General features: G+C 28.5%; 1 protein-coding gene across 1 annotated transcript in view; it reads right to left on the reverse strand.

Moving 5' to 3' along the window:
* LOC129972479 (homeobox protein DBX1-A-like) overlaps positions 1–14,636 on the reverse strand; it is a 128,159-nt gene that overhangs the window by 63,669 nt on the left and 49,854 nt on the right. The window contains exon 2 of the mRNA XM_056086624.1: positions 2,356–2,418. Coding sequence (XP_055942599.1) covers positions 2,356–2,418 — 63 coding nt within the window. The remainder of the gene's footprint in view (positions 1–2,355; positions 2,419–14,636) is intronic.

Raw genomic sequence — 14,636 nt, forward strand, 5'->3', positions numbered from 1 at the left:
GACATAAAAACAAAAATGTATACTTTTTTGCTATGTTCGCGATCCCTGAACATATAGTGGAGACAATATTAAAAATTTCTAGTAAATACCGAAAAACCGGTATTTAAACTTGTGAATACCGGTATTACAAAATTGAACAAATGGCTCAAAATACCGGTATTCGGTATACCGGTATTGCACTCCCTAGTTATAATGAATTAGATGTTTTCATCCTATTCTAACTAATTCAAGTATTAGAATTTAGTTATATAATATGTCCAATATTCAAAGATTCTCACTTAATCCCTAAATAATTAAGCTTTTAATAAAAAAAATGAATCAAAAAAATTAATCAAAATTATTTATGAAGTACTCTTTTTACTGAGATAGAGCCAAAGGTAGGAAGAATTTCAAGAAATATTTATTGTATATAATGAGAGTATAAATATGAAACGTATATGAGAAGTATAAAATGACAGATTTAAGTAAGAAAGCTGGATGCATTTGTATAAATTGCATGCCATTTGTGAACAGCTTTGAAAGAGTCTATTAGAATGCAATCTTGAGATCATAGCAATAAGTTTCTGGTATATGGCTTATACACAAGTATAAATTCGGGATAAGAATTAAGCGTTTGAACCCATTTTCAATAGAAATGACCATCTGTTTTTTTTTAAAGTGCTTGCTTCACAGCGTTAAAAAAAATCTTCGATCCATTGTTAAAGCAAACAAATTTTTTTAGACTCCTTTACAAAAAAATTCATTACGATCAGCATTAATTATTTATGTGGCGACATTTTTTTCAACCTTATTCTTAAAAAGTATTTCTATCACTCGCCTACTAATTGAAATTTTTAAAAAAGGCTTAATGAAATGTAGGAAATAAGAAATGCCCGATATATGCCGATTCACAACAGTGATATATATTAATCTTCTGTTTAATTAGAATTTCATCTTTATATTTCGCTAAATAAAGATTTGTAAAACACATTTATTTAGCATGTTAGACAAATTAATGTTCCCAAAATATATTCAGATTTTAATGGAATATTGTATTCTGATTTTCAGATATGCCTAAAATAAAAGAATACCATTATAAAACATACAAAAAAAACATTGTATAAAATACTGATTTTTTTTAATAATAATTGAATTTTGCTATTAAAAGCTAATACAGTTCGTTTTACTGCTGCAAATACAATTATAAGTAAAAAATGCGATGGTTTAAAACGTGTATTTTAAGCAAATTGAACAATAAAAAATCATTTAAAAAATAACTATTGGAAAAATTTGATTCGGATTAAAGTGATTCAAATAATATTTAAAAGGAAAATTTATAAAGAGAGAAAAAATTTATATTTATTTTCTCGATAGCGGTAAGCAATCCAGTGTATAAAAACATTACAAATAAAAGCAAATAATGATTATTTTTAAAATGTGCACCATAATTTTGATAAAATATTGAGATGAAATTTATTCAGTGAATGGCTCAAATGGGAGCTAAATTTCATAAAGTCAATTGTGAAATAATGATAATTCACTCGATAACCATATTGAAAATCACTAGTATTCGAATTTTTTTTGAGACAAATAAGTGTTCTCCTTCGTAAATTAATCACATGAGTAGCCATATAGGATTGAAGATTTTCTTTTAACCCTTTCTAGGGCCGTAGGAAGTATGCTTCCCACCAAATTTATCCATCTTTATATGAAATTATGTAGGTTGGCATAAGTTCTGGCAATTTTTTTTAGAAAGACAGAAACTTAGATGCTTCAGTTCTTTATCTTACACAAAATGCTGTGTCTTGATTTACTTAATTTTTTATTAACCAAATTAATTAATGAATCAAATTAAATTTATCTAATAAGCTAAATGAATCCCTTTTTCTTATTCTAATTTCAAGCCTAAAAATATTTTAACATAATATGACTAGAAAAAAATGGCCCTTTAAAGGGTTAATAGGACATATCTGTTTTTATATTCAAATTTTGCAATGAATAAAATGAAATTTGTCTGTCTCCTAAAGCTGATTTATAGCAATAAATATTAGTTCCGTAAATGGTTAAATTTCAACTATGCACATCCGTAAAAGAACAAATATATTTGCGGAAAAGGCCAGATTTAAAGTTTAACGAACTGCTTACCGTCTGGTACTATCAATGGCTGATGGCCACTCCAATAACACCCTAATTTCAATATTTGGTTAAGTGAGATTAAGTTAAGTAAAGCGTTTTAAAGGATGAGCATGATCCTGTTTACAGTATTTGTTTCACGGAAATTTTATTCGGGTTTGTGGAAATGCGGTGCTTTATATCTTAAAAGAGGTTTTGTTTTCCTGAAAATAATGCGGAAGTGAAGTGAAGTTGTTTTCTTACCGGAAAAGGCATAACTGTTCTTGTAGTCTCCTTTGACAGAAAAGTATTGAAATTTAGGGTGTTCTGAAAAGACAAAAGAAAAGTTAGTCAATTTTTTGGAAAGTGAGAAAATGGGGTACATTTATCTAAATATATTTATTCACGAAAGTTCCTTAATCTCTTAAAAGTTTTAATTTACTAGAAAAATATTTTTATCTTCTTGGAGTACCAAACTTCCTCACTTTCTTAAACTTCTTAATATATAAGAACAAATTTTCTTTGTTCTTTAAGTATATATATTTATTGGAATAAAATTTCACAATTCATTAAATGTTTTAATTCATCAAAATTTGTAAAATTACAAGTTTTTAATATTTTATACGTTTTTAATAACCATTGGGCTATTATTTATTAATCATTCTATAAAATTAAATAATTCTTAAAATTTTTATTTTGAACGGCAAGCATAACAAAAAGAATGTATTATATATTTCATTAGCATGATTCGAATTCTTAAACAACATTATATTTACTCAAAATATTTTACGACATACAGGTTGAATTTTTTTGAAAAATATCGTAAAATACTTGTAATTTCGTATTTTTGCATAGAATAGATTGGGAAAAAAATCCCCATAAAAATACATCTTGGAAGAATAAATGGTTTAAAAATTGAAATAAATAACATTTTATTTGGATAAACTGAAAAATAAAATAAAAATCTTCTAATTTAGGAATTTATCAAATGATTTGTTCAAAATTTTGCAGATGACTTGAGACATATATTACTTAATTACTGAACTAATAAATAAACTTTATTTCATTTCTGACATCAAATATTGAGGATCAAGTGATAAATAACTTGAAATGTTCAATTTTTTTTCGATTTATAAGGCATTAAAACAAATTAAAAACTTTATAAACGAACAGATATCTCATCTTGTAGTTCAGGAATTGCAAACATTATTGAAAAATTAAAGAAGAAAATTTGAGCATAGCAATATTAATTAGAGTTTAATTTCTGAAATCTTCTTTAAAATATTTTACTGTAGTTTAGAATTTAAGAAAACAGTTACAACACTATAAAATAGAAAAATGAATGTACATTCTCTAAGAATAAAATTAGAAACAAAACTCAAACGATTCTGATTTTGAATTTTAAAAATAATCCATATTTTCTCCAAAAATCAACCTGATCATGTATATTCATTTGCTTAAAAACACACCAATGTTTCTAGTTAAATTTCACCTTTCAGCCTTAAGTATGGCGCAAACTGTTTTTACATTATTCCCAAATTGAAACACCTGCACTTTTTATCTGGCCGAATTAACTAATGGATCATGATAAATCATTTGAATATTAATTTGTCGTCATCTTATTAATAGGCAGTATCCAATCACATGATGATCAAAATGACTACCTGCAATGAAATGGCTGTTATCCAAGACGCAACGTATATTTAGCTAACGCTTGATCTACGATTGATCAAAATGTGACAGAAAAACGGATTACCACGCAGCAGTATTTTTTTTTCTACGGTAATGGGCGGTCCTCATGGAGTTTGACCTCTCCATCAAAATCCATTCCAGGCCCTACAACCGTCACTGAACGCCGCCCATAAAGCCTGTTCAGTAAACGATGTCCTATCAACATCTTCATCAAGCGGGAAATAGGGTGATGAGAAGGAAAAAAGGATGAATTTAGTGCTTAGGGATTTAGATGGTGCAGAATTACCCCTGAGTTGTGATGAGGTCAACGATAAAAAGCATCTTTCATTTACACTACCAGCAATAAATTTTGGGTTGTTTGACGTATAGTTTGATGATCAAGGTACAAGTTGGGCGTTTTTTAAGGTTATGGTGTAGATGTACAGATTGTGGCTAAATTAATCAATTTCTTTACAGTGAAAATTATTCTACGCTATTTGCTCGAACGTTGAGTGATACCGCGTGTTAGAATCTTTTACTTTAGGTTAAAACAAAAATGATTAAATTCAATGATTTATTTTTAACCAGCCGCCTTTGGAGACCAGTTATTGATTAAAATATCAATTGAATCTTTGTATCTAACAAAGTCTTAAGGGCTTCTACAGCAAAGTATTTTTAAACTTAAAATTATTTGTGTCAAATTTGTATTTTAAAAGTCTTGTACATTTCTGTTCATTGCCTCACAGGCCTCTCTAATTTTCTGTTGTTTTAACCTAAAATTTATATTTTAAACGGAAAAGGATTAAACTAATGCATTAACATTCTCCCTAAATCAAAGTGCGATCATAAAAATTTTAAAATTAAAAAGAAATCAACTTTAATCAATTTTTTCAAACCAGTTTCTAATTTATTACCAAATATATTTCGTGATTTATGTACTTTGTCGGAGGATTGTTCAATAAAAATTTCTCTGTTTAAATAAAAAACTTAACTAACAAAACATCAAACTGTTTTCATTATTTCATCAAATATTTAATCGTGTGATCTTATTCGATTGTTGAAAGCTAAAATAAGAAGGATTCTGATTAAGATCTGCGTACTTTACGAAATAAATAAAAAAGTGAAGTTACAATATCTTGAAATTCAGTAGATATATTAATTGTATATATGTATGCTTTTAATATAATAGGATTGTCTCTGTTATATAGGTTCATGTTAACGATAAACAGAATTCATCTAAGACAATTAAAATAACATGGCTTTAGCGTCAGACAATTTGGAGGAATATAAAAACAATTATCTGAAATCAAATATCGCCAAATTTAAATCATTGACCATATATTAACTGGTTGCCTAAAGTAATTAGTGAAAAAATAAGAAACAAAACATCAAGCCAAAGAGATAATATGTAAATGTTTAAAAAAATGTACAACTTTAAAAAATTTTTGTTGGTGCTTATTTCTGAAGTAAACGTTGGTTGTAATTTCCACAGTAATCAAAAATTTTATTGAAAAACATTATCTTTAAACAGAAACTTTTTCAATAACTAATCCGGTTATTGATAAATATCTCGAAGCTTCATACCTTGGTCATGAACAATCGAAGGAGAAACAAGATGGAATGATAGAAGAAGCATTGAAAACGATTCCAATTTATTCCAACGTAATATTTTTGGAGGTTATCACTGAGAAACGTCAAATATGCATTTAATTTTTTATTAATTAAAATTTCAAAAATAAAGCCCGAGGTGAACATTCTGACCCTACAAATTATCTCTGCACCAAAGTTTTTAATTGTAGATCAAATAGTCTGATTTTTAGAAGGCCAACACACACATGCATTCACCTTTATTTTTAATAGAAATTCTGCTTTTGAGAAATTTGGTCTCAGATAAAGAATTCTATTCTTATTTATATAAAAAAAACTTCAAATATACAATGCTGATCTAATTTGATAATTCAATGAACTTCTTGAAGGGCATAAAAGAACTTCTTATTTTTCCATTACCTCATCGGATCTATCTATTTATAGCCAAACATTCTATCTATAGGTATCTATCTATACCGTCTATCTATAGGTATGGTTTCAAAATAGATTATTTTATTACTTTCTCGTAAGCAAAGTACAGAGAAAATATTCTAATCCTTAAAAAATTGGAACCCGAGGTTTTGACGAATTTTCCCGTTTCAGACTTCCCTGATCGAAAAACATTTTAGCATGATGTCGCTCTGTCTGTGAATGTAATAACTCAAACGCACTTTGAGCAGAAAGAGCGAAATTTAATATGTTCTAAATTTTCGAAGCAAATTTGTAGATTTTTATCAAATTTTGAACGAAATCAATTCACAAGAAGCCTGCTTGGTTGATTGAACTCGATAAGTACAAAACATACGCAGCTAAATATATACATTGATTTAACATCTAAAATGTACATTCTTATCAAATTTTGAACGAAATCTCTGCACAAGAAGCCTGCTTGGTTGATTGAACTCGATAAGTACAAAACATACGAAGCTAAATACAACATTGATTTAACATCTAAAATGTTCATTCTTGTCAAATTTTGAGCCAAATACATCTAAGGGATGTCTGTAATTTCGAATACATGTAAATGCAATTACTCATAAAAGAATGACTTAAATCAATGAAATTCGGTATGTAATCTTGCGAACTAAACTGTAGTTCTTTGTCAAATTTTGGTTTCATTCGGTCGGGAAAAAAAAAAGGCATCCAAAATATTTATTCTTTCGATAGATTCAATAAAAATGCTAGATTAACGCTAAAGATCTATATTTCGCAATTATTGTTTGCCAGAGCCATCCAAGCTATTCAAGACCTTAACCTAGGGCCACAATTTTATGCAGAGAGAGAGACCTTTATTGGAGACTGCGAGAAAGTTTCGGCAAATTACTCCAGCTTGTCTTAATTTAAAAAATTGTAAAAAAAAGATTAAAAACCTATGTTTTATGGTAAATCTAACTTGCATGTGTATTAAAATAGTATTAATTTGCCACGGTTACAGATAAATCGTTTTAACTTTTATAAACAGAAAAACAAAACTCTTATTTCAAGTAACTTAAGAATAGAATCCCAAAAAGAAAAGGGTAAAAACTACCGTTATCTAAAAAAGTAATATGATGCTGAAAATTTCTTGATCTTATTGAATAAATTTTATTTTATAATTCTCTCTACAACTTAGTATATGATGATTAAGTTTTGATGTATGTTGATACCTTTCCCAAATTCTTCCAGTAAGTTGAAGTCATTTCTATTTGGCTACATTTTGGTAAATTCACAAGAAATTGCAATAACAATGCAAAGTAATTTCCTTTGTTTTCTAACATGTGAATTTAAATTAAAATTATATTCTTTAAACACCTTTGCTTAGTTTTCAATAAAATTCTTATTTTAATTATGTTCTTTTTTAACAGTTATGCCTTAAATATATTTAGATATATATATATCATTTAATTGCTCCTGCATTTCAGTATACGTAATTCATGAATTTTTTTCTCTTCGAAGCAACAATTCGACCTCTCAGGGACCTTTTCAGAAAAAAATGAAAAGTTAATTAATTGCTTTCTAATTCAATTTATTATCATTTCCATATCGGAGCAATTTATCTTTCTAATTTCTTATCGAATCCAGCAACAGATAATGCAAGATGAATTGCAAAATTCTATAATGAATATTCACTTCCTCTTAGTAAGTTACTGGACATATAATTATTACTTTATGATGATATCCATTTATTACATAGCTTATGAATAAACAAAGCCATAGACTACAAGATCTGGAAAAAAACTTATGATTTTAACTGCCCTTGTAATTATTAATTTTGCGATGATAAATTCTAGACAATTTTTGCTAAGAACAATTTTTCTGATATTATAGTACCAACGTGATTTAAATAATACATTCTTTCAAGCAATGATTTTAAAAAGTAATTGCTGTGGTTTAAATACATTAATTTTGATTCTATTTGTTAAATTTACGTTCAGCTAATTTCAGCTAATCTGAAACTTGAAGAGGACCAAAACTGCAGTGAAATATCTTTACATTACTTTCATGCCACACCAATCCCAAGACGTTTGATTTATTAAAATACAGGATATATCTTATATCTTACATCATCGTTTAACTTTAGAAAGACGACAGCTATAGTCATGAAAATGGTGTTTATAGTAAACGGGTTTTGCACAACTCTTTGAAACCACTTATAAAGCACAAACAAATTTTAAAACTAATGAACATGTTGGTTCATTATTAAATTTCGGAAAAATTTACATATTATTTTTAATGAGAACAAGAGCAAGAAAGGTATTTATTGTTAACACATCCCACTTCAGAAAAACTTATTTTAAAAAATAAAATTCTATATAGAGAAAAAATTATAAAAATGAATTTATATTTGCTTTCAGACGATTGTTAATGAAACAGCAAAAAAGATATTTATTGAAAGCGAAAACCATCTTTTACCGCTGCTGTTGTTGCGACTAAATATAAATTTATTTAACTGTATAGTTATATACTTTTAGAAAAAAAATTATTCCTTGAAAGAAATTCTTCTTGCTAAATTAAAAAAAGAAATCCTTTTTTTAAAATTATATATTCTTTTTTTATACTTATATATACGACTACTTTTTTTTAATTTCCCACATTATATGTATATATATCATCATTCTAATATATATATATATATATATATATATATATATATATATATATATATATATATATAATGCTATATATATATATATATATATATATATATATATATATATATATATATATATATATATATATATAGCATTATATATATATATATATATATATATATAATGCTTTTTTAAGTCTTTAAAACTTGAAATAAATGATTAATTATTTTTTCTATTTAATTATATATTAATTCATAACTTAAGTTTCTTTTTATGAAATACATGATGCATTCTAAAAAATACATTAATGTCCAATGTATATCATCAAAATTAACTAAGTTTGTTATATATAAGTGCTAAAAAATTATAATAACAAAAAAGAAATCTCGATCCATTTTTTAAAAAAATCCTTACATATTGAAAAAGATTTTAAACGATAATTAGATTCAGTATGTTACTTTTTCCACTTCTAGCAAGCAAAATAAATACCTGAAACAGGTATTAACTTAGTTGAAAAATATCTCCTCCTGCCTTATCTTCTCAATAAAGAATTAATATATATTTTTTACGAAACCTAGCCTCTTTGCAATTAATCAAAATGCAGAAGAGGTCATTTTTTCTCAACTCCTCATACATCTTTTCAATCACGTTTATACCCACATCACGTGATGCAAGTGTCAGTTGATTAACGAGCGCCCCCTGTCGTCTATTATTTATCACCTTTACCTCTCTACTCGGTTTTGAATTTCAGATAATATAGAAACCACTCTTTGAGTAAAAAGTTAATGAAAAAAGCATACTAAATGAAGAGTTTCCTCGATCTTTTTTATTTTTATTTTTAATTCTTCTGGAATTTCTCTGAATTAGTAATGAATGAAGACGTCATTTTTTCCCCTCCTCTTCTTTATTTATTTATGAACGGCAAGCGAGTGATTAATTTTTATTGCGCCGGTAGGTAGTTGTTGAATGTTTACGCGTTGTCATTTATTTAGGTAATAACAGTACAAACTGTCGCTGTGGAACGGTCGCCACTCTGCCTAGGGGGTTAACGTGCATTAATCAAGTAAGGTGTCCGCATGCTACTGAGCGTCACATTTCTGGTTAATTAAGCCGTGAGAAGTAATGTGATGGCGACTGTCACACGGTCAAGGGCTGTTTACGTTTTAAGCGATTGTTGGAAACATTTTCGTGGATACTGAAATTATTGCTGACGGATATAGGGGACAAAGTGTGATTAACTACATGGCACAGATTTGTTTGCTAGGTGGCACACATTCCGTCTTGGCAAGAATTTCTCCCACTGTTTTGTGAGGTGCAAATCTCGGATTTTGACACCTTTATTTCACTATGGCTTTATTACGGTCAAGAAAATTCATCACTGTTTGATTACTTAATAAAAAATTTAATAATGTCAACTAAATGGAAATTCAATTCAAATACTTATTGCGGCAAAATTATTAAAATCTTTAAAGCCAAATTAGTTTTTAAACTATTTTTGTTATCTAGAAAAAAAATGTCTTAAGAAATTTTTTGCGACCACTATCATTTTTCATGCCCTCCTATTTGAAATTACGGCTAACGATTTAAAAACAACTTTGATTTGTATAGTTGTTTTCGAATGCTATCAAAGCTGATTTGCATTTGAAAACATCATCAATATATTTGCAAAGTGAATTTGGAATGAAATATATTACACACAGGAATCTGTTTGAAAATTACTGTCAAATGAAATATAATTTAGTAAATCGAGTAAATTTGGAACCTTTTAAATAAATACATTTAATTAAATTTCTGTACCATCATGGATTAATACTTTTAACTTGATTTATTTGTGCTTGAACATCAATAATAGGGCTCGCAAAAATAACTCTTTATAAGTTGTTGAGATGACATTTTGTTACCGAAAAAGAGTCTCAAATGGGAATGTTAAAAAAAATTTTGATGCTTACAAAAAGTTTGATTTGAGTAATTAGATATATTTAAAAATAAATTACTATAAGGCAACAAAAAAAAAAGGCTGAAGTAATAATAGACAATGATACTAAGAAAATTTATTTCATCTTTCGGTTTCCTGTAAGAAAGGATATATTTAAATAGTAGCCAGTCATTATTCTATAAATACCGATAATAATCTTGTTAGGGTATTTAAATAAATATTTCTCTTAGATTGATTGTCAATTAATCAAGTTTAAATTAGTTTTTTTGTAGCCAAAGTCACTTATCGCCTTTCAGAGTAAAAAAGATCGCATGTCTAAACTTAACATATAGTTATTGCAATACCATTACTTAGCTACAAAATCATAAGATCATCTTTGATTGTACCTTTTATTGGATTATTTTCCGATATTAAATAGTTTGTATCCTGGTAGAAATCAGAAAATGTCACATATAGCAATAATTGAGGAAAAATTTGAATTTTCAACTTACAACCATTCAGACATTTTACAATGGATGCGAAAAGAAAGCTTATGAATTTATTAAATAAATAGTTATCTTACATTCATCGATATTCCATTAAACTTAAATGAGATTTGTTGCTTGTTACCAATGTCACTTATTGTCAATCAGAATGACGAAGATTGTTTGTTTAAACCTAACATACTCTTATTTGCAAATACATTAATTGGCTATAATGCATTTGACATTTGGTTGTAACCTTTTATTGGATAAACCGATGACATTGGATATTTTGTAACTAAATTTCCATACACCCAAATTCAAAATTCCATGCATACGCAGTAATATTTGAAGAAAAAATAATACTATTTTTGATAAATTGTCCTTTGCATTTACAGGAAATATGAGCAAAAACTGGTATTTACGACACAGGATCTCTTCAGGAACTCAAATTAATAAGGAGCAAATTAATAATTATTACAGGCATAAAAGCAAAAAAAACATCGCATTAGCTTAGGGGCAAAGACCTTTTTTTACCAATTTTACTAGTTTTTCTTATTTTGTTGGAAAATAAAATCTTTCGAATATTTATTTTTTACCCTAAAAAAGCTTTTTTTATATAAAAGAAATCTGGTTTCACAAAAAAAAAAAAAAATGTTTTCATACGAAAAATGTTAAAGAGCAACACTACACATCCATAGTATAGTTTACTTAAAAGTAGTACTTTTTGAAATTATCCAAAATAATAAAAAAAAAAGTTTTTTGTGAAATTATTTTTAGTGCTTTCCAGGTAAAAAGAATGCTATTTTATTTTGTAAAAACATAATGTCTTTAAGCCATGATCATCTTAGCGTTTTTCACATAAAAATTTTTACTTTATCATAGGCATAAAATACTTTACGGAAGAAAAAAAAATTATCTTTTTATATCAAAATATTTGTGTTCCTTGAAAAAAAAGCAATAAAACATTTTCATTGTGTATTTTATTTAATATTTTAAATGGATTAATTCTACTTTTACATTTTGAAATTGAGTAAAACAAGAGATTTTTTTCGATCAAAGTCATTTCTAAAAAGAAAAAAAAATGTCTATAAACATGAATATAATGGGAAAGTTTGAAGGAAATATTCTATTACTATTTCTGTACCCTCAATCTATAAGCTTTATTGCATAAACATTACTTATAGTTACTGGTGTCTAAATAGAGTACACATGAGTCTTTTGTCTTTGAAACTGCAATTAACTGTTGGAACACCCTTTTTGAAATACCAGAATAAATAGTCTGCGTAAAACTGCCATTTTACAGAGCCATATTTCAGCCAATAAATTTTAGTGCAACATGCCCAAGTATGACAACAATCAAACAACCGTCTTAAACGTTGTTATAATTACCATTGTAATAATTACTTTTACATATGTATGTAGTTATAATTATTTTTGCGGCAGACTAAAAATAAGCAGCCAGATTAAATATGGTATTTTAGCTTATATCTTTTAACAATATTTTCTTTTTGAGCCCTGACGACAGAAATGAAACAACCGTCTTAAACTTAGTTACAATTATTATTGTTGTAATTAATTTTACATATGCATGAAGTTATGATCATCTTTGCACCGTTAATTCAAAATAAGCCAGCCAGACAAAATATTGTATTTCATCCCATTCCCTCAAAAGTGTTTTCTGTTTGTGCCCTTATAACAGAAAGCAAACAATTGTCTGAAACGTAGTTATAATTACTATTGCCATAATTACTTTTATATATGCATGTAGTTATAATTACCTTTGCACCGCTGATTAAAAATAAACCAGCCAGATCTAAAATTATATTTTATCTCGTATCTTTTATCATTGTTTTCTATTTGACTCCTGATGACAGAGATTAAACAACCATCTTAAATATAGTTATGATAATGACGAATACAGATATTTCTGTTTAGGGTGGTGCATCGTCCAGTTCGAAGCTTTTCGTATTCCAGGGCTTTCCCCAGCTCTCGAATAATTGTCATCCGCGGTAATGTTATTAATTCGTGATTTGGAATTTTCGATGATTACAGCAAATGTTTGTGGAAAGCAAGAAGGTTTAAAGTGAAGATACCTTTAAAAGGACATTCCTGATAAAGCAAAACTCATATTAAACTCTGTTCTTACCATTAACTTAGATTTCTTTCACTCTCTTTCTAATTTCAGTCAATATTAAAGTTATAACCTAACCAAGTATGGCTTTTGCACATTAATTCAAAATTAGCTAGTCAGACTAGAAATCGTCAAATGTTGTACTGTATTCCATTCTCTTTGAAATTGCTGTTGGTTGGTATTCTGATGACGGATATCTCGCAACCGTGAAATATCTGTCACCTGATCAAACACGGCTTTTGCACATTAATTCAAAATTGGCTACCTGGACTTGAAATTTTCAAATTTTGTACTTTATTACATTCCTTTAAAATTATCCCCGGTTGTTGTCTTGATGATTATTATCTCACGTCACCCGACCAAATATGGCCAGACTAGAAATCTTCAAATACTGTACTTTATTCCATTCTCTTTGAAACTACTCTTGGTTGGTACCCTGATGACGGATATCTCACAACCATTTTAAGCGTAGTAAACCATCTTAAGCATCTTAATTTGTTACGACAGTAACAAATAGCAGAGACGTTTCTCTTTAAAGGAATGTGTCGGCCGATTCGCTGCGCATCGAATTCCAGTGGCGTTCCCCGGTGCTCGAATGATTGTCACCCTAGGTACCGTTATTAAATCCAGCTTTTCATCCCTTGCCCCACTAAATAATCTTCTGTGCACGCTCATTGGTGCCACAAATCAAGCCCTGATGGCTGTTTAAGGGGCCAGCTGTCGCCCCCCACATAAAGGGAGGCGCTTCATATTCAGTCCTCCAAATGCGGAGGCCGACAATTAATTTCCAGATTAACTCCGCTGCATCGGTCGCCTGGGCCAGCGAGGGAGCGTATCGTGATTGATAAATGGAACAGGGACGATTGGACCCACCCTGCACGGACTCGAAACCATTTTCTTGCAGGACATTCTCTCAAAAGATTTGTTTAATTTCCAATCAATATGGTAATGGTTGGCATTAAAAAATTCTCGTGATCAATCATCATAAATGCAGTCGCTGTGGTATTGGATTCTCATTACTTTGTTACTTTATTAGGTTATTACCATGTTGTAATGGGGTTTTGTTGGGTTTTCCGGTATCGAATTATCTAGAGCAAACACAGGCGTGTGATGAAAGGTGGTCCAAAATCTAAACATTTAATGCTTTTGATATTCTCTTGCACTGGCAGCGTTTCGAAGCTTCTTTCCTAGCTGGAGCAAATTTTATTTGACTTTATTTATTTCGTCTAGATAAAAAAGAAGTTCTGTAATCGGAGGTTTTTTATTTCCAGATGAGCTAGAGTTCTGATTTCTCCCTCGTTGTGCCATCTGGTTATAAATATGAGAAAAAAAGTTTCAAGATTTAAAAAATAACTTTTATTAAATTTATTTCGAAAAGTGATAACATGTTATCATGTGCTTACAAGAATTGTTTTGGGAGGGATTTTGTTATTATTTGAAAGAGAGAACATGAAAAGAAGCAAGAAAAATATATTCATCCGTGCCTTGGCTATTCGATAAAAATTTATAATTCCTATTTATCATTTTTTTTGGATATTGCTTTAAATTAGTAATTTATTTTTCGTTAATAGTATATTAAAAATAGAAAATTACATCTTGTAATTTATTTTCAAGATTACTTGATTCATCAGATAAGTTGCTACTGAATTATTTAATATTATAATTCTGAATTCAATCTTGTTTCC

Source organism: Argiope bruennichi, chromosome 6 (genome assembly GCF_947563725.1).
Source record: "Argiope bruennichi chromosome 6, qqArgBrue1.1, whole genome shotgun sequence".
In the NCBI taxonomy this organism is placed as follows: Eukaryota; Metazoa; Arthropoda; class Arachnida; order Araneae; family Araneidae; genus Argiope; species Argiope bruennichi.